Below are 23,936 nucleotides of genomic sequence, written 5' to 3' on the forward strand. Positions count from 1 at the left end.
GCATTTCCACCAATATTTATGTGCTCAGGTGTCTTTGTTGTTTCAGCAGCAACTACAATTTCTCAAATGTCTGTTAGAAGAGGCATTTTGGAACAAATCAGCAAAAGGCTCTGGAAGAACCACGTGGGACAGTCTCCTGCAAGCCCTTGTGCCTCTTCTTCCATGGATGGGGATGTTGCTAAGGCTGCCATGAGTGAGGCAGGGATCAGTGAGACCCACAGGAAGCTGGGGATGGATTTCAGTGGCATCTACCTGTCTCGGTGGAAGAAGAGCTTGGAAGGCCACAGCTTGCTGGAGTAAATATGGATGGGAGATCTTTTAAAAGGAGAGGCTTGAGGTGGGAGAAAGTCAGTCCCCCTCCAGCTGCAGTGTGTTTGGAGACACTCTGGACACAAGAAAGTCTGCTCTTCTGGGAAAGCAGGGGATGAAGGGATGAGAAATAGGAACCAGCCGTGCTGAAGGAAGTGCTGCAGATGATGCTGAAATAACCAGCGTGGCCAGAAGTGCCTCTCACTCATCACAGGCAGGACAGGATCCCCGTACCACGGTGGAGGTGGTCATTGCCTGAGGGCCTCCACCTCCCCTGGGTCACTTTGTAGAACCAAATCCTTGAGCTGGCACTGGGCTCCCACCTGCACTGAAGCCACTCTAGGCACTGCCACCCACGTGCAGGTCACTTTGCCCTGAGCCTGCTGGGAGCAGGGACAAGAGCTAACCCAGGTGCTTCCAGTCAACCTCCATCTGTGTACAGAGTGAAGGCTATAGGAGAGGAGGGACCTGTGCAGGGGATCCAGGAGATCCTTCCTCCAAGGGAGGCTCGTGCTCTTGAAAGCAAGCCTGGGAGCTGGACCTCCTGGCTGGGCTTCCAACAGCAAACCTGTAGCTTCTGTTGGGTGGACAGGGTGAGTGGACCAGCCCTAGCAGTGGTCTAGGGATGCTTTTAGGGCTCAAGGGCTGGCTGACATGGTCGAGGGAATTCTCGGTTGGTGTGTATGTGCCAAAGGCTGAAGCTGGTCCTGTAGCCAGCAGCAAAGATGGGCACATGAAGGCTGGGACAGCATCACAAAGGCTGCCCTTCATAAACCAAGCCATGCCCCACCGGCCCCAAGGATACAGGTCAGGAGTGACACAATCGGATGGAGAAGGTTTGCAGAGGGAGTGGGAGGAGGCTGACTGCTAATCTCAGCATTTCTTCCCAGGTTCATCCCAAAAATTTACCAAAAGTGCAGCGTGATGCTTCCTTCTGTCTGCGGGGCACTTATTGAGCTGTCTGGTCACTGCCGTTGGCTTTTTTTTTTTTTTTTTTGCCAGATCACGTGTAAGAATCATTTACTGCCTTTCAACTCCACTGCCATTGCCAGGAGCACGCAAGGGAGCGGGCAAGCACTCGGTGCTGCGAGCCAAGGGTCGACGGGCACCTCAGCAGCAGTTACTGGCAAACACACAAAACTCAGCTCTAGATCCAGCAGGGACTTTCTGAGATTAGTTCTGGGCAAGGCAGGGGGTAGGCAGCACAAAGAAAATAGCCCCTCCTGCGGCGTTTCAGCCCGCAGGAGAATTCAAATGTCACAGCTTGGGAATTTTCCATCTGAAGCCCCTTGTAAAATACAAAGCGCTGTGCCCCGCTCTGCCTCCCGCCTGCGGAAGGGTTCAGTGCCAAAGTGAAAGGCTTCCTAAAAGTGGGCTGATCCAGGGAGGGGGGCGACTTAGGAGCTATTGAGAAACAAGGAAGGACAAACAGTGTTAGGTCATTGCTTCTGCAAACACAGCCAAGGTTGTTCCTCTATAAAAGGGGCAGCAAGCGGTTCCAGAGCCATCACAGACTTGGAGGGGACAGTCTGTGACCAAGGCTGCCTCACGCTCCCCTCGGCACCCGACCCCCTCCTCCAGCATGAAACTCGCACTCTTCACCGTGCTGTCCCTCGGGATAGTGGGTAAGTGTCTGCTGAAAGCAGCCTTTGGGGGAAGGAAGTCAAAACCTCCGTGGACCCCAGGCTTCCCCCAGGCGAGGCTGTTCTAGAGCTGCAGCATGTGCCAGAGCAGGCAGCTGTTAAGGAAAAGCCGGGACATAAAGCGGTGCTTGCTTTGGCACCCTGGATCTGTCAAGGAGATCGGTATTCTGAGTGTTACTGACCGCAGCTTGGGCCAGCCCGGGGTGGAGGGAGGGCTGCAGGTCCCCACACTGCCGATACCCACCTTGCAAGGAGGAGGGATGCTCCGCTCCCACCACCACGGAGGGGAATGCTTGGCACAGGCTCCGCACTCCTGCTGTCACGGGCTGAAGGCAAAAATCATCCTCCGGCCAACTGCTGTGCTGGGAGAGGAGCACGGGCTCAGCCAGGGGGGAGAAATTATTGCAAGACCTGCCTGCCGAGCTTGTGCATGTGTTTGGTTAAACCTAAGGGCAGTGACAATAAAATAGAGCTTAAATAATGAAAGATGCGGTGTGCTCCCCGCTCTGCTCCTGCGCTGCTCTGTCCTGCTGCTGCAGCTGCATTTTGCTCGGGCTCCTGCGTGTTTTATGCCAAATTTGTGCTGCTGCAGGGCTGGGTCTGCTTGGAGTGATTCTTTCCTCTTTCGCTGCTCTCAGCTCTGGCAGGCAATGGGCTGATAGCCGCGGCAAGGAGACTGCTGTCTGCACCCGATGCGGGGACAGGGAAAGAGGGATCTCCTTCCTGGAGTAGGCAGCAGGTCCCTCTGATCCCCCATAAAGTGTGGTGGTGATTAATGTCCTCTGGCAGGAAGTGCTCCCTGTGCCTCTGGCATCAGGAAGTCCTTCAGCACCTCTGCTGAACATTAGCATGCGAAGATATTTTCCTAATGGTTCTTCCTCGTCCTCCCCTGCATGGAAAGAGACAAAAGGTCACCCAAAAGGTCTGTGACAGTGGCCAAGGCACTCAGGCTCCTCTTACTTTCCCAGTGTCACCAGTGCAGCTGGGCTGACTCCCTCAGGAAGTCCCCATCCAGCCTCTGCCCCAGGCAGGATGGTTGCCAGTATTAGGTTAAGGTGACCATGGCTTTGTGCAGCCAAGGCTTGAAAAATGTATGATGAACTTGAAACACATATGAAAAAAGAGGTGATGGACGTAGGAATTGAGGCTAAGGATCCTCCCTGTGGCCAAATTCAGCACCTCCACTGGAAGGCTTGAAAATCAAGTAAAGAGAGGCTGTTTCTGAGATGAAAGAGAAAATGGAAACGACGCAGGTTAATCTGGAGGTGTTTGGATGAAATGTGCCATCGAGGGTTTGGAGGGACAGAGTGGTGCAAGTGGCCTCTTGGTCTGCACAACCCTGCCCAGAAGGGGCAGAGTGAAGGTGAAGTGTCAGCACAGGCTGGCCACATCCTTGAACTGCAAGTTTCCAGCATTTCTGGGTTCAGGTTTCTGGAGGAGACATGAACCTGCATCCACCTGAGGCCTCTGCTTTGCTCTGGTCCACCAGAGCAGCCATTCAGCTGCCTTTACTGGTGGGGGGACTCATGGAAGGACTGTGGTGGTGCTATGGCATCTCTCCTGGGGTGCAGTGGAGGAGGTGAGACACAGAGGCAGTTCAGGATATCAGATCATTCAGCTGCCAAGGAGGTGAGAGTGGCAGTGCACTGTACACAGCCTTGCCAGGTCAGAGCTGCTCCCTCTCTGGCCTTATTGGCACAGGCACTGCTTCAGCGCTCCAACTTTTCTCTCCGTTTTTGCAAAGGCTTGAGCTTGATTTCTATTGAAGTGTGTGGATTTGTTCTCCTAATCCTGTGGATGTTGCTGTGAGTCCAGGCTGCTTGAATGACGATAGTCCAGGGCCAGGAATGATCATCCCAGATGTTCCTGACAGAGCACAAGTCAGGCAAGAAAGAAAGAAAGAAAGGACCTTCCTGCATGGCTTGGGAGATCCTGCATGTGGCCATCACCCAAGGCCGTGACCACAGGGAACCACTGACCTTGTGCTCACAGGGAACCATTGACCTTGTGCTCACAGAGATGCTATTTCTCTCCAATCAATGCTTTTCTACCTTTTTGAGACTATTTATTTCTGGTTCTTTCTACAGCTTTGTGTTTTGCTGCTCCCCAAAAGCCAAGCATCAGGTGGTGCACAATATCCTCAGCAGAAGAGAAAAAATGCAATAGCCTGAGGGACCACATGCAAGAGAAGAACTTTGCTTTCAGTTGCCTGCAGAAAGCATCGTACCTCGACTGCATAAAAGCCATTTCGGTGAGTGGGCAGCAAATTCCTGTGCTGGGAAGATTCAGCAGCCTGTTACACCTGGTGATGGAGTTTCCTTTCAATCACTGGTTGTTACCTGTGATCCCCCTGTTATACACAAGGATCCAGGAGAGACTCTGGGAAGCGCTTTTCCTGCTCTTTGTTAATTGATGAAATCTCTTTGCTGTTTAGAATAACGAAGCAGATGCCATTAGCTTGGATGGAGGTCAAATTTTTGAGGCAGGCCTGGCTCCCTACAAGCTGAAGCCCATCGCTGCTGAGGTCTATGAACACAGTGAAGGTACATTTCCATGCAATATTTTTAAGCCAGGTGGTGGTAACAAACTAAGAGTGCAAAGGCCATCCTTTCCAAGCAGAGTTCCCACATGTTTTGGTTGGGGGTCCAAGATATTGCCCCTGGCTTCCAGCTCCCAGAGGGGAAGGCCTGGGGGGCAAAATGTGAATCATTACCCCTGGCTACAGGATCCAGGGCCCCATTTCTGGCCATTTGCTGCAGTGAAGGTCTCTGATCCCATGAGCAGAAACCATGGTTCTCCTGAAGCATGGCATAAAAACTGTGCTGGTCCCAGAGATCTTCTGATTTCAGTGGCCTTGAACTCTGTGAGTAAAACATGGAGTTAGGAGGCACAGGTAAGTTCTGTGATTTCCTGTGCAGTCATCAAGACAGAAAAAAAAATGGTTGGAGAGGCAACAGCATTACTAGTGGTTGGGAGGGACACCCAGTTGAGATCACTGAGGTGAGAAACGCAGGCAATCCCCAGGAAAAAAGAAAAGAAGCATGAAAAGGGCTCTGCGACAATCCCTTCTGATCGGAGTTAGATCCGCGGCTCCATCCCTACTCACTCACTGTACCATCCTTCATGTCTCCCATCTTTCTCCTGGGAGCCAAACCGATGCTATTTCCCCACCACATCCAAAGCTCCCAATCTCTTTTGACCTCTTCCCTGGAGTTCAGGCTGTTTGTACACAATATTCAGGATCAAAGCAACATGGCAGAGTCATTGCCAATGAGGTAGCTAAGGAAAAGGTATTAAATGGGAGGCTGAGGTCTCTGCCACCCCCAAAACTCAGCCATATGGAGCATGTGACAGACTGGGTAAAATTCTAAATATGGAGTTTCAGTCTCACAAGGCGTCCATGGGGAATGGCACTTGAGAAGAGACTTGCCAATGGAGACTTGCAAAAAGATTTGTTGAAGTTCCTTACAGATCTGTGGCACCTTGAGCACGGTAGCATTTTCAGGTCACTTACTGTAAGCTGTAATGTGCAGCATTAGTTCAATATCGGCAGCGTAGCTCACACCCAAGAAAATGAGGAAACCACAAGCGTTCAACCAAATCGCTGATTGTTTGGAAGTGCAGCACTTTGTTCCCTGAAAACTGGGGGTTTAGCATGATTTCAAATGTTCCTAAGTCCTCTTTTCTCATTGCTTTATTCCTTTTTCCTGCACTGCAGGCTCCACTACCAGCTACTACGCCGTGGCTGTTGTGAAGAAAGGAACAGGCTTCTCCATCAATGAGCTGCAGGGCAAGACCTCGTGCCACACGGGCCTGGGCAGGTCGGCTGGCTGGGTCATCCCCATTGGAATACTGACCCACCGTGGGGACATCGAGTGGGATGGCAAAGACTCAGGCTCCATCGAGCAAGGTGAGCTGGGGCACGGCGACATCGGCCATGGGAGTTCAGCCAGGGCTGCTGTTATGGTGAAAGGGGTGTTACCCAATCTTCTGCAGGCATCCAGAGGTAGCTCGCAGGGCACTGACATTTCTTGTGGATCCCCTCCCTTCCCAGTCCTCCTAAAAGTGAATTTTTGACCAACTATTGCTTCCTTTTCCTCCACAGCCGTGGCCAATTTCTTCTCTGCCAGCTGCGTTCCTGGTGTCACCACTGAACCCAAACTGTACCGTCAGTGCAAGGGGGACGCCAAGACCAAAATGTCCCGTACAGGACCTTATTCTGGATATTCTGGGGCTTTTCAGTGAGTGAGAGTTATTTTTCCTTTGGGCCTGACACATGCACGTTTTTGTTATACCAAGGAGGGCTGTGTTGGAATCAGGGGTCCTGAGGAGACGGAATTACTTCTCTGCCATTACAATTTCTTGCCTTCCAGCATAGCTTTTTTTTTGGGAAGACCATTCCTCTATGGCTGCAGTTTATGCCAAAAATAATTTGTTGAAACGGGAGATGGGGTGTCACAATGCCTGTTTTTCTAACTTCTCTTCTGTTCCTCCCACCTGCAGCTGTCTAAAAGATGGGAAAGGAGAGGTGGCTTTTGTGAAACACACAACTGTTCAAGGTATGCTTGCAAGATCCCTCATTTCTCCTCTTTCTAGTCCCACCTCTCGCTGCCACTCCATCCTACAATTTGTCTACACTGTGCAGCTTTTATTCCTCTCCAGGCCCAAACCCCTCTTTCATCTCTTGAAAAAGGTTTTGCACATTGTGAACTGACTAATCCTTGTTACTGAGAAATAGGATTATGGTGGATCCATGTTTTCTTCTCTGAGGTTCTTCTTTGTAGCTGGAAAACCTGCTTGGTGCTGTATCTCAGAGCCAGCTGTGATGTGAGCAACGGAGCAGGTCACCTATCCCTCTGGGAGGGATTTTGGAGAGAATTCAGCCCACAGCAAGAGTTTACTAACTCTGTGGAGACCAAGGATGGCCTGGCACACCCAGGACCTGCAGTGAGCTCAGTGGAGGGTCACCAAGGTGATCATGGGGCAGGGACAATTGTCCTGCAAGGAGGTGCTCTGTGGGATGGGCTTGATCAGCCTGGGGACCAGATATGAGGGGAATTTTTTTCTCCTTGAGGACAGTGAAGCACTGGGATAGGTTGTCCAGGACAGCTGTGCACTCTCCACCCTTAAAGGGTTTCAAGATCTACCTGGAACATCCTGGTCTGTCCCTGCCTTGACCAGGGATATTCAAAAGTCCCTTCACACTTGAATTCTCCTCTAACCTTGTGATCTCAGTCCTGGGCTTTGTCTTCAGCCTTGACATTAGTCACCTACTGGCCTTCACAGACCATGTGCAGCTGCTGACCTGTTCAATCCATTTGTATGGTGTTTGGAAACCTATTTGTATCCCTTTGTGCATAAATCCTTGTACTGTTGGCTCAGTTACGGCAGAGGCAGAGGTGATCTCTCTTCCAAAGGCATCGCCTTCATGTGCCCACGATGACCCCATTGCAAGGGGGGTGCCTGCAAGCTGTCTTCTGCAGAACTAAATGAATTACAAAGCTTCCCCACACTGGCTTTTCTGTCTGTTTTCATGGTGACACAACTCATGGTTCCTCCCTTCCTTCAGAAAATGCCCCAACTGAGAAGGACGAGTACGAGCTCCTGTGTCTGGATGGCACCCGCCAGCCCGTGGACAACTACAAGGCCTGTCACTGGGCCAGGGTTCCTGCTCACGCCGTTGTGGCTCGAGATGACACCAAGGTCAATGACATCTGGAACTTCCTCTCCAAAGCACAGGTATCAATCACCAAGCTCTCCTTTCCTTCTCTAACATCCCCTGTCCTCTGGTTTTGATTGCTTTCTCCAACTTTCCAAGAGTTTTGGTGTGGTCATTTGCTGATTATTTTTCCCTCGTGGCAGGAAAAATTTGGCGTGGGCACAACCAGCACCTTCCACCTCTTTGGGCCACCTGGCAAGAAGGACCCAGGCCTCAAAGACTTGCTCTTCAAAGACTCTGCAGTACGGCTCAAGCAAATCCCATCACTGATGGATGCCCAGCTCTACCTGGGCTTTGAGTATTACAGTGCTGTCCAGAGCCTCCAGAAAGGTAGGTAGGATATCAAACACCAATGTAATGTCAGCATGGGCTGTGTGGAAGAGTTGGCATTGACAAATACCACCAGGCAAAAGGAACGTGATTTTTTCAGACTGTATCATCTGCAAAATATTTCCTGTGAAATCACAGAACCTTCACAAACTTCACTTACATCAACACAGGAATTTGTTGTATCCAAAGCCAAAATAACGTCATCACCACACTGACAAATAGGGAAAATCTACACAAGCTCCACACACTGGAGTGGTAGAGATGGTGGTAGAGATTAGGCATGGTCAAAACTGCTCCTTAGAAAAGCCATTTCTGGGATGTAAAAAGAAGGAACATCCCAGGACACCAGGTTCAGACACTTGAGGGAAACAATGTCCTTTATTTCCATCTAGACTCATCAAGCATTTTCTGATAGCTTTCTGAGAGTCAAACATCCCACAAATGATCTCTGAAGCCCACTCAGAATTCATGGTATCATTTAAAGTACTTCACTTCTGTGAAGTAGCATTTGTGGAGGGGGGTAAATGGACTTCACATAGCATCAAACCAGATTATTCAAGTGCTGTTTTACAGAACCATAACTAGGTTGTAATTTTCCAGCTCAGCCTGGTCTTAGTCTCATGGCTGTCTGGGCTGTGAGGAGTGCAGAAACGTGGGACATATTACAGGCTGCAATTCCAAGTACTATTATCACATGGGCATTTAGTGGTTGTGCTGTCTTAGCTGACAGAAATCTGCCTGAATGGCTTGTGTTAGGCAGAAATTCACCTTTCTGACCTGCAAGTTGATTTTTGAGCCTCCTTCAGCTCGAGAATCACCTTTTCTTTTCTTGCCAGCCCAGGGCTTAATTAACAAGAACTCCTTGCCCTGAGCAGCAGCAGGTTGGTGTGTACGGTGTGTGGCTGAGTCCCTTGCAGCTGGGATATGGTTCCACAGGGCTCATCCTTGTTCTCCCTGCGCTGCCCTTGCAGACCGCCTGACCCCCAGCCGCAGAGGCAACAAGACACAGTGGTGTGCGATTGGCAGGGATGAGAAGAAGAAGTGTGACGTCTGGAGCGTGATGAGCAAGGGGGAGGTGGAGTGTGTTGTGGCAGAGGACACCAAGGAATGCATCACGAAGATCATGGTAGAGCTTTTTTCCCCTTTTCTTCTCACTGTGAACTTCCCAGAGGCTTCTTTCACCATCTGAGCTCTGAAAAGTGCTGGCCTGGGGACGTGCAGCGTTTCATTTCTGCACCTTTCCCTTGCAGAAAGGTGAAGCAGATGCCATCAGCTTAGATGGAGGCTTTGTCTACACTGCTGGCATGTGTGGCTTGGTGCCAGTGATGGCAGAGAGCTATGAGGGTAAGCACAGCCCTGTCTCAGGGTCCAGGTGGTGGGGAATGGGCTGGTGCCAAAGTGCCGGTTTTATTCTGGAATCTTACAAAGCAGCTGCAGTGCTGCATCCTGCAGAAATCACAGAATATCCTGGTTTGGAAGGGACCCACTGGGATCATCAGTCCAGCTCCTGGTCCTGCACAGACACCCCAACAATCCCACCCTGTCCCTGAGAGTGCTGTTCAAACGCTCCTGGAGCTCTGGCAGCCTCGGGGCCATGCCCATTCCCTGGGGAGCCTGGGCAGTGCCCAGCACCCTCTGGGGGAGGAAGATTTCCTGATAGCCAGCCTAACACACGGTGCTCTGAGGCAACTCTGCTCACCATTGCACCCCTTGTCTTTCCATGAAAGTGGAACATCCCTGGCAGAGCAGGCAGGGATAGTCAGGAACTCTTCTTTGTTTTAATTAGGATGCCCTGGTCCTTTAGCAGCAGCCTTGGTAAAACTGCTTGTTTCAGCTCAGAGGAACAGCTTGGAGGCTGTGCTTTGTTCTGCTGATGCACAAGGTGTTACTTGAAATGGTCACTTCTACAAAAGAATTTCTCCAGAAATCAGTGAGCTCGATTCTTCTTTTGGATTTGAGATGTCTTTAACACATCATCTTTTTCTTCTCCCCTCCCACAGATAATCACTGCGAATCAGGAGAAGAACCAGGTAATTACTGCCAACAGAGGGACAGAAAACAGTCCAGAGGGATATAAGTAGAAAAGTAGATATGAGTCATGAATGGAGAAGAAATAGCCAGTCTCCACCCAAAGAGTGTCCAGTGTAGATATTAGAATTTAGGAGATAGGTTTAGCAGTCGGAGGGAAAGTCAGGGGCTGCAATAAGATCAAGGTGAAGCATTTGGTAGTGGCAGAGATTGGTGTGGTCACATCACAACAGTGTCAGGGCTGTGAACAGACAAAGAGGGTCTGGGCTGCAGCATGAGGAAATTGTTCTTTCTAGGAATGGAAAGCGGGAGAGGAGGGAAGAGTTTTGTCCTTTGCTAAGGAGAGAATAAGAAATCAGGAGTGGATAAGAAATCCTCACGTGTGTCTTGCTGCAGCCTTCTCACATACCCAGGTGTCAGAGCTTTGGAGGGCAGGGAACTGTCAGGGATAATAATTTCCTAGGAGCATGGTGGAAGTAGATGCATCACATCTACGAACTCTTCCATTGCTGCTGCCTGGCAAAGTATTTATAAGCACAAAGTAATTCTGTGCTGTTCATGCCCTTTCCCAAGTGAAGCCAGTGCTCTCTCCTAAGGGATCACAGTGGGATCCTTGGGTCAGGCCTTCATTCCTCTCTATTTTCTCTTCTGAAAGCAACCTACTTTGCTGTGGCTGTTGTGAAGAAGTTTGACAGGGATATCAACTGGAACAACCTGCAGGGCAAGAAGTCGTGCCACACCGCCGTGGGGAGAACTGCTGGCTGGAACATCCCCATGGGCCTGATCCACAACAGGACAGGCAGCTGCAACTTCGGTGAGTCCACTCTGGCATCCAGTTCTTTGAGCTGGGAATCTGCTCACAAAAAAAGGTTTTACCATCCTTCATCTGGTTTTCAAAGTTTCTCGTGCCTCAAAGATTCCCTCCTGGAGGGAGGAAATGGAGAAGGCTCTGTTATTTAAGGTTTCATTGAGCAAAATTTTAGGCCTTTGGTGTCTGCTTCAGAGTAAGATATGTCACAACAGCTGCTTTGGGGGGTCTTTGCTTTCTTTTCACATCTCTCCCCTTCCTTTTGCAGCAGCCCAAGAGGCATTCCCAAAAAGGGAATATGGGCTGCCCCACAGGGGCCTGGTGCTTGTGCAGGGTGTGGAGTGGGGATAAAGGATGAAACAAAAGGGAGGGGAAGGGCTGAGAACAGGGGACAGAGGCTGATCTTCATTCAAGAAACTTAAAGGGACTGATCTGACTGCCTGAGAATCCATTGAGAGTTATGGTCCAACAAAAATAATTTGGAAACCTTATCAATATTATCAACCAAGACAAAGTAAGCTTATAGTTATTAAAAGGAAGTCTCTAACCACATGAAGATATTAGTGTCAGTGAGTTTTACTCTTGGCTTCTCTATCCTCCTGCCATCCTTTCCCACTGTCCCTTCTACTCCAAGAGCTCTGGCATTGCTGCCAAATGCAATTCTGCTGACCTATAAAGGCTGTGGAGGCTCAGGCTGGCTCTGTGTGAGCTGGGAATGGTTTGCAGGGAAAACAATCCTCTTTTTATGCCAACATAGTGCCTATTGCACTTGAGCCTTAGGCCCTGCTTCATCACAGAATCACAGAATGGTTTGGGTGGGAAGGGACCTTAAAGCCCATCCTGTTCCACCCCCTGCCATGGGCAGGGACACCTTCCACTATCCCAGGTTGCTCCAAGCCCTGTCCAACCTGGCCTGGAACACTTCCAGGGATCCAGGGGCAGCCACAGCTTCTCTGGGCAACCATAACAACAATTATCAATAATAACAGGACCCAAGTTCCCTAGTGAAAGCTGGGTGCACGTGATTTGTTGCCCACCAGGTCATGCTCCTTCTCCCAGCCCGTTTCCAGCTCCCCAGCGAGCGCTAACGCAAACTCATGGCGAGAACGTGTTATTAAAATAAAACCTAACTTCTCAGGGCAGCAAAAGTGAATTTCTCCTATTCCTGCCTCCAGATGAATACTTCAGCCAGGGCTGTGCTCCTGGGTCTCCTCCTACATCCCGCCTCTGCCAGCTCTGCAAGGGCTCAGGGGGGGTCCCTCCGGAGAGGTGTGTGGCCAGCAGCCACGAGCAGTACTATGGATACACCGGAGCTTTGAGGTACGTGCTGGGGACACCCAGGCTGCCTCAGGTACCCTGGGCCTGACCACAGAGGGCAGCTCACAGGTGAAGTACAGCCTCGTGTCGACACTAGTTTGCTGAGCTACTCTTTTACTCCATTACACCGTTGAAAGTGCAGATCTCTGTAATTTTATACATATGCCACATGCTTTTCCTTTGCTTTCTGAAAATTGATGTAAAATACCAATTTTACCTTCTGTAAAACTCATGTCCTGCTGCCTCCAGGCAAACCCAGAAAGACACAAGCCCTCCCACAATGTCAGAAGTGCTCCTCTTTTTAACCTAAATAAGGAGGGTAAAGACTGTATTTCAGATATATTTAAAATATTTGTGGCAGGGCTCCTAGACCTGGCTGTCCTTGGAGATTAATTGTACAGAGTAAGACTCAAATCTAAGTCAAATCTGTGGGAAAGGGACAGGATTCAAGCACCCACATCACTGGCCTCTTTTCCTACTTCCCAGGTGTCTGGTTGAGCAGGGGGATGTGGCCTTCATCAAGCATTCCATCGTTGAGGAGAACACTGATGGTACGTGCTCAGGGCTGCCTTCCCCATCTGCATTATTGCTTAGGTGGTGTTGGGGTTGATGCTCTCCTGCTGCACAAGATCTCTGAATCTCCAAATCCATTCTCTTTAAAGGCAAAAACACAGAAAGCTGGGCCAAAGATCTGAAAATGGACCAGTTTGAGTTGCTGTGCACTGATGGGCAGCGGGCAAATGTCATGGATTACAGGAGATGCAACCTGGCCAAAGTCCCTACCCACGCTGTGGTGACACGTCCTGAGAAAGCACAACAAGTCCGTGAGCTGCTGGAGAACCAAGAGGTTTGTAGTGCTGAGAGTGGAAGAAATACTGCGGGGTTGCTCTGATTTTCCCCAAGTCAGCGTAAGGTGGAAGATCTTACCTCACTGCTGTGGGGTGACAGCCTTGTCCTTCGGCCTCCCCCTTCCTCCAACCCTTCCCAAGTGCTCTTTCTCCTCTGCCACCTTAGCAAACACACCTTTAGGTAGCAGTAGTTGCTGCTGTCATGCTATACTTGTGTGACATGAGTTTATCACCTCCTTTCTGAGCTCTGCTCTTGCTGGGGCATCTCAGAAACTGCTCTGTGGTGCCTGGTCTGTGCCACAGCTGGGTCAGGCTCAGCCCCAACAGCAGCCTCCCTGCACCCACACACACAGTCCTACAGCCACTGGGCTGACCATAACCAGGCTAAACCATCTCTGTTTCTCCCTGCAAACATTAATGTTGGCTCCACCATCAGCGTCTGGTGAGAGGCGCTTGGGTCCTTTTGCTTCTATTCATGGTTAAGTTACAGGACCTGCTGGCAGCATCTCTGCACACAGGGACAGGTTAAAATGGGGGAAAAAATGTGCCTACCAGTGAGCAATCCCTCCCCTAAGCATACAGACAGAAGGTTCAATCCTAAATTTCTAGAGCCTGGCTTGGGGCTCCCCAGGCTGACGGTGAAGAACCAGGAGCAAGAGCTAGGTCAGCTTTCTACTTCTCTCCTCTTCGTGCCTTTATTTCAGAGACTGTTTGGAGCAAAAGGGACCAAGAATAAAGATTTCAATATGTTTGCATATGAATCCAAGGACCTTCTGTTTAAAGACCGGACAAAGTGCCTGGTCAAGCTCCGTGATGGAATATCGTACAAGGAATTCCTGGGAGATAAATACTATTCTTCACTTGCCAGCCTCAACACCTGCAATCCATCAGGTAACTGGAACAGCCCCAGAGGAAGTCCTGAATTGCAGCTCTTACCTTGCAGGCACGAGCAGTTTCTTCTGGGACTGTCCATTCAATGCCTTTTAAGCATGAGGATGTCAATATTCTTTTCTCAAAGTTCCGTGAGTGAACTGAGAACAGACTTAAAAACGTGAATAAAAGACTTTCCCTCACCTTTAGAAAATATGGACTTTGAGAAATGATGCAGAGAACTCCCTGGACCCAGCAGTGTGGGTTCACTGGGATTTGTGGTTAAAGCTCTTTTTTTGTGGCACACTGTGGGTTTTCCATGTGGTGACAAGGTTGGCATGGCTGGGTGTGTGCCGGTGGGACGGGAGTGTTTAAAGGCAGGATCTGAACTTCTCCCTGTCCTTTTCCTTTCCAGATCTTCTCCAGGTGTGCACCTTCCTTGAGGACAAGTAGTGAGATGAGAAGGATCCTCGAAGTGGGGGAGAAAACCTCAGTCCATGACTCCTCTCGTGCCCTCAGCACCGAACACTGACCCGCGGAGGGCCCTCTGCCTTCGCTGCTTTCTCTGCCCGCCCTCATCACTCTGAAAGTGGCTCTTTGACACTTTACAATTCTCTGCTGCCAGCACAGCAAAAAATAAAATCTCAAATCTAAGTGGGCGTCCTGAGCTGTTTCCAAATGGTCCTTAAGCCCATTCCTTCCTCAGTGCCTCTCACCATAGGACAGTGACAGGTACCAGCGTGGCTGTTGTCACTTACTGCTGCGCCTTAGGGAAATGTCTGGCACCATTTGCCAAAGCAAAATGGATTAAATATACCCTAGAGCCTAATTAACAGATGCTTTGTACTCTCTGTGCTTTTGCTTTGCCCAGATTATCCCTGGCAGGTGATGGTCCCTTCCACAAGGCAGGACTCATTGAGCACATACCTGTATCGATGGGGAGAGTCCAGGATTTGCTCCAAAACGTGTTTGTTTTGGTAGTCTGTCTAATTCTGTGCTGAAAACAAACATGTAGTTTGTTTTGCCTGATTCTGATCCACAGTGAACATTAAAAGGTGAGACAAAAAGGGCTGCTGAGGCTCTCTGCTCCAGAGGAACAGCCTGGGCTCACCCAAGGTGTCCCAGTCCTGCTGTCAAGGCAGGCATGGAGGAGCCGCTGAGAGCACAAAGCTCCTCACTTTGAGGGAATGAATATTTTGATGGTTTTTGGATACATATGGTAAGTGTGGTGAGAAGTCCACCAGCCTGAATGAACATTCCCCTGGATGGCAGAAATGCAGAGCATGACAGGAAAGGATGAAATGTAGTCCCTCAATTTATGTAGGATGGATACACTGGACAGGTGGCTTTTTAACCCACTCTTCAAAACTAGCAAAGAAAAAGAATCAGTGCCCCTAACATGCTGTTTCTACAACTCAGCATGGCTGCAGTTAGAAATCTTTCCCCTCCCCAGAAACCTTCATCATCTGCATTTCATGTCAGGGGTAAGCCCTTGTCCCATAAGCAGAAGGCATGGATAAAAGGAACCTTGCTAGAGGACCACTCAAGCTGGAAGGGGCCTCTGGGGGTCTCCAGTCCAACCTCCTGCTCAAGGAAAGGGATCAACCAAGGTGCTCAGGGCTTGACCTCCAATGGTGGTGACTCCATAACCTCCCTGGGCAGCCTGTCCTGCTCCTGGCAGCCCCCAAAGGAGGAAATTCCCCTCCTACCCACTCTGAACCTGTCTTGTTTCAATGTATTCCCGCTACTCCTCATCCTGCACCACTGTGGGAAGCCGAGCTCTGCTTCCCGATCTTCCTGGGGTCGTATCTTCCTGGGGCAAACCAGCCCCACGGAATGCTCAAGGTTGGGGACAGAGTGGCTGGCAAGCTGGAAAATGCCCTGGAGGTGCTGGTGACAGTGGCTGGACGTGAGCCCAGGTGTGCCCAGGTGGGCAAGAGGCCAATGGCCCCTGGGCTGTCCCAGCCATGGTGTGTCCAGCAGGCCCAGAGCAGTGACTGTCCCTCTGTGCTGGGACCTGTGAGGCACCTTGAGCGCTGTGTCCAGTTCTGGGCCCTCACAGCAAGAGAAACATTGAGAGCTGGAGCATGTCTGGGGAAAGGAACAGAGCTGGGAAGGGGCTGGAGCCCCAGGAGAGGCTGAGAGAGCTGGGAAAGGGGCTCAGCCTGGAGCAAAGGAGGCTCAGGGGGGACCTTGTGGCTCTGCACAACTCCCTGACAGGAGGGGGCAGCCGGGGGGATCGGGCTCTACTCCCAGGGAACAGGGACAGGAGGAGAGGGAACGGCCTCAGGCTGGGCCAGGCGAGGTTCAGGATGAACATTAGGAAAATTCCTTCCCAGAAAGAGCTGTCCAGCCCTGACACAGCTGCCTGGGATTTAAAAGCCCTGTGTGTGTGGCACTTGGAGACATGGGTTAGTGGTGGCCTTGGCAGCACTGGGGGAAACGTTGCACGCGATGATCTCAAAGCTTTTCCAGCATAAACGATTCCATATTTCTCCAGGCTTCCCCAGCGAGTCTGCCTTCCCAGCTCCTCACGGGAGAACTACAGCTCCCATGGGCCCCCGCGCGCTGCCATTCCCGGCGTGCCGCGGGGCCGGAAGCAGAAGCGTGGCGTGGCCACGTGTGCGGGCCATGGCGGGCGGGCTGGAGCCGCACCTGGAGGCGCTGCGGCGGGAGCTGCGCGGCCCCGCCGTGCTCTCCGTGCTCATCGCGCTCATCGCCGTCGCCATCACCTTCCGTGAGTTGCGGGAACCTCCCTTTCCCCCCGCCCCGCGGCCTGCCGGGGGCCAGCACTCGCTGAGGGGGCGCCGGTGCCGCTAGCCGCGGGTCAGGTGTCCCCTTCTCCTCCTCATCGCTCTCTCTCCCGCAGTGATCTGGCGGTTCGTGCAGGGCAGGAGGAGTAGCCGGAAGGCCGTGCTGCTGCTGGGCCTCTGCGACGCGGGGAAGACGCTGCTTTTCGCGCGGGTGAGCGGGGGGCTCCGAGCGGCGCGGGGCCTGCCCGGCTGCGGCCTCTCGTAGGGAGGTGAAGCAGTTCCCGTTCGTTCGGTTTTTAATCTCCTAATGAAACTTAAAAGTTGGGGTTTATAGGTGTAAGGAGGGATGGAGACCGAGTTTTGTCTACCACGGAGTGTCAAAAGAAATTGAGTTTTGGTTTGAATATGTCGCAGTAAAAGGCTTAGCGATACTTAACCTCATCGCAGTCCGCAGCTCCTCCCGAGGGGCAGCGGAGGGGCAGGAGCATATCTGGAACCAGGGACAGCACTCAGGGAACGGCTGGAGCTGTGGCGGGGAGGGTCAGGCTGGATCTCAGGACAAGGCTCTTCCTCAGAGGGCGGTTGGGCACTGCCCGGGCTCCCCAGGGAATGGGCACGGCCCCAGGGCTGCCAGAGCTCCAGGAGCGTTTGGACAGCGCTCTCAGGGACGGGGTGGGATTGTTGGGGTGTCTGTGCAGGGCCCGGAGCTGGACTGATGATCCTGTTGGGTCCCTTCCAACCCTGGTATTCTGTTACTGTTAAGTCTGAAAACGAAAGGGGCACAGCCATGGTGATCCCACCTGGAAAACTCTGAAGGATTTGCAGGCACACTCTCTTCTTTCTTGTTTTAGTGGAGATTGACAATATAAATACATATTTTTTCCCCTAATGACCATTTATTAATTAATTGGCGAAAGTAACCCCCAGCAATAGTTCTCTGCAGGAAACTGAGATCAGATCTCCGATGCCCATGACCCCTGTCAGACCATTTCAGTTTCTGAGTACATGAAGCGTGATGCTAAGCCTGGTTGAAGGGTTGGGAGCCTCCCAGGCTGTTTTTTCTGAAGCCTGCCTGTTCCCCCAGCTGCTGTCGGGGCGGTACCACGACACCCAGACCTCGATCACCGACAGCTCCGCCGTGTACAGGGTCAGCCGGGACAAGGTGAGTGCACAGCTTCAGCCCTCACTCAGCTCAGGGTGTGCAGCCTTTCTCTGCTCCCTCTGCTAAACCTGCCCCTGAATCTTTTGTGCTGCTCAGGCCCCAGTTTGGTCCCAGTGTGGGGCAGGATTTTTCCAAGCAGTGCACGCTGAGAAAGTAGGGAAATACTGGGATGTGTTAGAGCCTGCTGGGCTCCACAGGTTCTTTTTTCTTTGCTTGTCAAGTAGTGAAAGCCACACCTGGGGGTTCAGCAGCGTGCTTGGAGCAGGAGGGAGATTTGTGGGGGTTCACTGTTCTGATGAATTACTGTATTTCCTCAGCAGTAATTTCTGTTTCTCCCCAGAATCATTGAAATTAAAAGCTCTGTCAGGTCTAAGCAGAGGCTGCGGCCGCACTTTATATGGTCTCAGAAAGGATTTTGTTGTTTTTAGGTCCTGGGCTGCCACAGACCTGGTTATTTTCAGTTTTTGGCAATTCTTTCCTTCTGGAAATCTCTTCCTTGTGCTGGATGCACACGTGGGGGGAGAGCAGCATGCTGGCAGCACCTTAACTGTTGGTGAACTGTGAAAGTAGAGGGTGGTTTTGTGGCTTCACCTCCTCAGTCACTATTAACAGCAGTGATAATAAGGTTACAAACTTGGTAAAAGGACATGCGGAGTTTTTTAAAGACCTCTCCCATTTTTGTGTCTCTTTAATTGAGCAGACGAGTATTTGGAGGGGGTGAGGCAGTGGAATGCTGCAAGGCAGATTGCTGCTGTTTTGATCCTTTTGTTAAAATCCTAGACAAAGTTTCCAGTAAAACCATAGAGCAGTGGGCCAGAAGGGGCTCCTGCAGCCTTATCTTGAGAGCAGTGACGTGGCCCTGGCTTGGCTGTTTGTTCTCTGCCACCTCCTGGCTTTGGCCCTTTGCTTTCCTTTCCTGGGAAGGGAAACATTTGCAGTTTTCAGTTGAAAAAGGCTCTTGCAAAGGCATTTTATGTTATTCCCAGCGAAGTTCGGTGTATTTAGGGAGACTTGTGTGAATGGGTAAGGCTGTAGATTGATATTCTCAGGGGCAGGTGGCATTGTGCCTTCAGGACACAAATCCAGGGTCAGACTGGTTTTCCCCAGTCTGTGATCACAGGAACCCCTGGATCAGGTGGTGTTAATTCCTTCTTGCTTGTGTTCCAGAGCACTAGTGTGACCTTGATCGACCTTCCAGGCCATGAGAGTTTGAGGCTGCAGTTCTTGGAGAGGTTCAAGGCCGCAGCCAGGTAACGTGGAGGGGATCAGCAGGGGAGGAGGGGGTGGGTGATCCTTTGGAAAGGGAATAAACCAAGTGATGGTGCTGGGAATGCTGTGAGCTGGGCTGGTGGTGCCCTGAGAATCAGAGCTCTGCTGTGGGGTAGTGCTGGTTCAGTTTTGCTTTGCCTTCATAGAGTATCTCGAGTGGGAAGGGACCCACAAAGATCATGGAGTCCAGCTCCTGACCCTGCACAGGACCATCCCAAAAATCACACCATGAATTTCCTACTTACCTGTGCTTGTAGCGCACCAGGAGGCAAAGCTGCTGCAGCAGGGAGGCCTGGGGGATGTGGGATATCCTGGGGCTGACAGGGGGAGAAATTCCTGCTGGAGCTGGCCATGGGGTGTATTTCAGGCAGCACATGCTGCGAACCTCTCTTGACCTGGGTGAGACCAGATGTGGAAATCTCAGCCCAGGCTGGAATACTTGCAGAGGAAGGTGACTGGAGAGCTTCATCCCCATCACATGTCCTTCCCTCTTGCCCCAGAGCCATCGTGTTCGTGGTGGACAGCGTGGCCTTCCAGCGGGAGGTGAAGGATGTGGCAGAATTCCTGTACCAGGTGCTGGTGGACAGCACCGTGCTCAGGAACGCGCCCGCACTGCTCATCGCCTGCAACAAGCAAGGTACCCTGGCTGCCCTGGGGTTGGGCCTGGCCACTCCTGCAGGCCAGGGCTTCGTGTTATGGCTGCTGATCTTGGGAGTTGGGATTTCAGCAAAAGGAAGGCTGGAATTCAGGTTTAAACTTTGACTGCTCAGCAGGAGCGTTTGCAGGACTGCTTGGGAGAGCTGCAGCTCTTTGGGTGGGTGTCATTAAGGCTTTTGCGTGGCTTTTTGGTTCTGCTTGCTTTGTGCAGAGCTGTTCCTCAGTCTCCAGGCAGCAGGAAATAGGATCAGCTGGAGCATAAGGAGCTATCCCTACATACTCGGCAGCTTCGAAGTTAAAAGGAGTTGTCCAGCTGCCAGGGTTCCATGTTTTCTCTGGAGTAGCCTGAACATCCAGCTACTGGAAAAGAGTCACTTTTCAGATCCCTGCTAGTTCTGCAGTGAAAGTGTGGGTCTCTCTGTAACAGTTGGATGTTTTGGGGCAGTATCAGGTCTGGGTTTTGTAGTTATTTCCTGCCCTAACTGAGGAGCTGCCTGAGGCTTCCCTGGCTCTGCGTGCTACGGGTGGAAAGTGCAGGACAGGAGGGAGTGCTGGTGCATCAAACCCATCCTCTGAAGTAAGCAAGAAGAAGTTAATTCCCTGCATTGTATCAGACTGTTGGGTTGTTCCCATTCACGCCTGTGATCCCAAAGCTCCAGCATCCCTCATCCTACTGCAGGCACAGCTGTCCTTGTCCTGGTAACTCCAGTGACTGCACAGTGTGACCTGCCCTTACTTTAGGAGGAGGAACCAGGTTCTGAGTGCTGACAGACAACCAAAGAGCTGATTTCATGTTCTCTTCTCTCTAGATGTCACAATGGCAAAATCAGCAAAACTCATCCAGCAGCAGCTGGAGAAAGAGCTGTAAGTATGGAATGGGATCTCAGTCCCTCTGAGCTTTTCCTCTTGTCCTTTCTCTCTTCCCTCAGTGCTCAGTGAGCTCCCTTGAGCCGTGTCTGAGTTCTCTGTGGCACTGGGAACAGTCTGTTTGGTCTGGGGGTTGGCAGTGCTGGGTTTGCAGTTGGACTTCATGGTCTTAGAGGGCTTTTCCAAGCTAAATGATTCCTCGGATCTGTAATCCCTTTGCCCAGCAGACGGCAGCAGAGGTATTTGTGCTGTGCCTCTTCCAGGCTGAATACCCGGCCTGCTGGTTTTTAACAGAGCAGGCAGTTGCCACATGCTCACATTCTCCAGGAAAATAAGGATTGCTTGTTCTGATGTTGAGCACTTGCCAGCTACCTGTGTGTAGGTGTTGGATTTCTAGGTAGTTACCGTGTCCTGTCAGGCATGGTTATTCCAGTGTTCCCTGTGGATAAATTGGGATAAGGACACCATCACCATCTGACTTTTGGTGTCCTTTATTACAAAACCAGACCTGTCTGAACACCTCTCCCTGAGTTCCCTCCTACTCCCCTGAGCCGCTGCACTTGTGCCTTCCAACAGTGGCCAAAGGCCCTGGCTGAGCCTGACAGGGCAGTGCTGGGCCTCGTGTCCTTGGCATCCTGCTGGCAGAGCTGGATCCCAAACATCCCAGAGCCGTGGTGCAGGTGATATTCCCCTGCTGCTTCCTTCCTGACCCTTTCTCTTCTCTCCCTGCAGCAATACCCTGCGGGTGACCCGTTCTGCAGCCCCCACCAGCCTGGATGGCTCAGCCACAGGGGGCCCTGCCCAGCTGGGGAAGAAGGGCAAGGACTTCGACTTCTCCCAGCTGCCCATGAAGGTGGAATTTGTGGAGTGCAGTGCTCGAGGCAGCAAGGGAGAGGACGGAGAGGCTGACCTGGAGGGCCTTGAGAAGTGGCTGGTGAAGGTGGCCTGAAGAGAGACCGACAGGGCTGGGGGGTTGAAGGGAAAAAGGTGGTCTGGAGCACTCAAATCTCATCTTGATGTAAAAAGAAGGAACTTCAGCTGGAAGTCAGCACTGTGGTGTCTTCCTCTGCTGCTCGTGGGCTTGGGAGTGACGTGACAATTGCTGGTGTGATTCCCTCTGACTGTCCCTTCGTGCTGCAATGTTTTTATCCTCTCCCCTCTTCCCTTGCCCTCCTCTGGCCTGCTGACCCTCTGGGCTTCTCTTTTTCCTTAATCTTTAGGCTTTCATTTGGTAGTTGCCAAGCAAATTAGGAAGGAGTGCACTGGCAGGTGAGTTTTAGAGACTGGAGTGTGCCTGGTGTTTCCTGCTGTGGTTTAGACTCCTGCTGCCTCTCAGAGCCACTGACTGCCTTATGGCTGGGGCTGCTGGGGAGCTCCCTAAGTTAGGCAGGCATTGAGAGAGTATAAAAAGCTGGTTTCCTCTTTGTCTCTACCTTCCCGTTTTTCCAAACTGGTGCAGCCCCATTTCTGTGGGGCTGGAGGAGTGTGAAATGCCCAAACCAGGCTGCCTGCCCTGCTTTACTCCTGCTTTACTCTGGGCCCATGTCTGGCGATTTCCTCTCTTGATCAGCTCCTGGGAGTGTTTTGTCAGCTGAGGGCCATGTCCTGAAAGCTTCACTCTGCTTCTCCTTCCAGGCTCTCCTCCCACAGCCACGAAGGAACACTTTTAAGAGTGGCAGAGCTACGGGGGGTCGTGGCACGAACCTATGAGATGGGCACAATTTCAGATCCATACCTGCATCCAGTGTGGGACCTGTGGTGCCAGGCACTTGCTGTGCAGGCTCCTGCTGCCTCCTGCTCCCGTGGCTGCAGGAAGGTCTGTCTTTGTGTCTAATTAGTCAGCACTTGTGGCAGAGTGAGAGGGAAAGTCAAGGAGCTGCCAGCACGTGCGTGTGCTTCCTCCTCCTCCTGACAGAGATGCTCAAGGAAGAGGGGAAAGGGGGGAGGTTTCCCCAGTTTGTGTCTCACTGCACATTGCAGAGTCCTCGTGCAGTGACATTTTCCCTTTCTTTGTGGCTTCCCCTGTTGCTTTAGGGTTGAGGAGGTGGCTGGCTCCTGGCAGGCCCTTTTTGTAGTTTGCAGCCCCCTCTTCCCCCGTGGTTTGATGCCTCCTTCATCACTCAACTCATCTGTTCTCTTTTTTTTCTCTTTTTTCTCTGTATCTGTGTTCTTTTCCTTCTCTGGGGCTTTTCCTGCCTCCCTGCAGCATTGCCAAGTGTTGGGAAGAGCAGGAACAGCCTTCAGCAAAGCTGTGTGCCTGTAATGGAGCTGGTCCTTGCATTTCCAGCCTCGGGAACCATCCATGCGGGAGGTGGGGAGGGTGGTATTTACCAAACACGTTACATTCTTCTGTTTCCTGCAGGCAGAGTCCTGTTGGAACATGTTTGTCATGCTTTGAACTGCTTTAGCTGGAGGTCTTGGGCTGCCTGCTTTGAACCCATAATGCTGAAGTGATTTTGGGTGAAAAATTGCTGTTTCTTTTTGTGGTTCTTGCAAAGACGCAGAGGCCAAGCACCAGCTTCAGCTTAAGGAGGGGGGAGGGGGGGAGATACCGTGAGGCCATGGTGGGTTTTAAGTTATTCTTTTAAAAAGTATTCCTTAAGTAAATTCTCTTTTGCTTAAATGTTTGTTCTCAAGTCTTGCTTCACTCTGTGTGTTTGCCTTGGCTCTTCCCAGCGGTGTCAGATCCACATGGATGGGGCTCTGCTCCTGCTCAGCGCAGTGTTGGGGATCAACTTTCCTGCTCTGTGGCCAGGTCTGTGTTGTCAAAAAACATTGTTTTCTGCACACACAGAGCTTTGGGGTTGGGTTTTTCTTGGTTTTGGTTTCTTGGCCCGACTAATTGATAAATTGATAATCACATAGCAAAAAACGTCCACAAAGCATAACAAAAAATGATGTGCACAGGAATGCTCCAGCCAGCTGCAGTGGCTGTGGTGGCTGTGGTGACAGAGCAGTGCTGCTCTGCCCTGGAGGTGGCTGTGGCACCCTGTGGCTGTGCTGGATGGAGATGAGGTTCCTCAGCTTTCCCAGCATGGGGAGTGGCTGCATGGCCACGGCCGAGCCGCTCGTGCCGGAGCACAGAGCAGAACTCCAGGAGTTCTTTGGTCCTCGCTCCATGACTCGTTAAATATTCAGGGCTGTTTTTCCCCCAGTGGCCGAGGGAAAAGAGCAGAACTGGAAACTCTGAGTGTTGTTTTCTTGTTTGCCTTTGTTCCCCAGTCAGCTCTGTGCTTTGTTCTTTGCTCTTCTGACCTTGTTCCTAGCCCGTGGCTCTGCTGGCCGGGCGTGCTGCTCCTGAGGCTGCAGCTCGGCAGGGCTGTGTTGGGATGGCTTTGGCAGGACAGTGGGATGTG

At 51.5% G+C, this 23,936-nt stretch overlaps 1 protein-coding gene across 1 annotated transcript; it reads left to right on the top strand.

The window, feature by feature from the left end:
- The first annotated feature begins 1,595 nt into the window (after nucleotides 1-1,595).
- TF (transferrin) lies at nucleotides 1,596-22,031 on the top strand. The gene is made up of 24 exons (XM_042024509.1): nucleotides 1,596-1,934; nucleotides 4,040-4,203; nucleotides 4,387-4,495; nucleotides 5,671-5,862; nucleotides 6,058-6,193; nucleotides 6,456-6,511; nucleotides 7,522-7,691; nucleotides 7,815-8,001; nucleotides 8,973-9,127; nucleotides 9,252-9,345; nucleotides 10,002-10,031; nucleotides 10,685-10,843; nucleotides 12,013-12,157; nucleotides 12,641-12,705; nucleotides 12,817-13,001; nucleotides 13,707-13,893; nucleotides 14,288-14,324; nucleotides 16,383-16,609; nucleotides 16,742-16,836; nucleotides 17,710-17,787; nucleotides 18,955-19,037; nucleotides 19,557-19,693; nucleotides 20,523-20,577; nucleotides 21,313-22,031. The coding sequence occupies exons 1-24, from the start codon at nucleotides 1,892-1,894 to the stop codon at nucleotides 21,527-21,529; spliced, it is 3,006 nt and encodes a 1,001-aa protein (XP_041880443.1). The 5' UTR covers nucleotides 1,596-1,891; the 3' UTR covers nucleotides 21,530-22,031.
- Nucleotides 22,032-23,936: the final 1,905 nt, after the last annotated feature.

This window comes from Corvus kubaryi, unplaced genomic scaffold (assembly GCF_017639235.1).
Source record: "Corvus kubaryi isolate FWS band 111438036 unplaced genomic scaffold, C.kubaryi_AGA036_p1.0 37264, whole genome shotgun sequence".
In the NCBI taxonomy this organism is placed as follows: domain Eukaryota; kingdom Metazoa; phylum Chordata; class Aves; order Passeriformes; family Corvidae; genus Corvus; species Corvus kubaryi.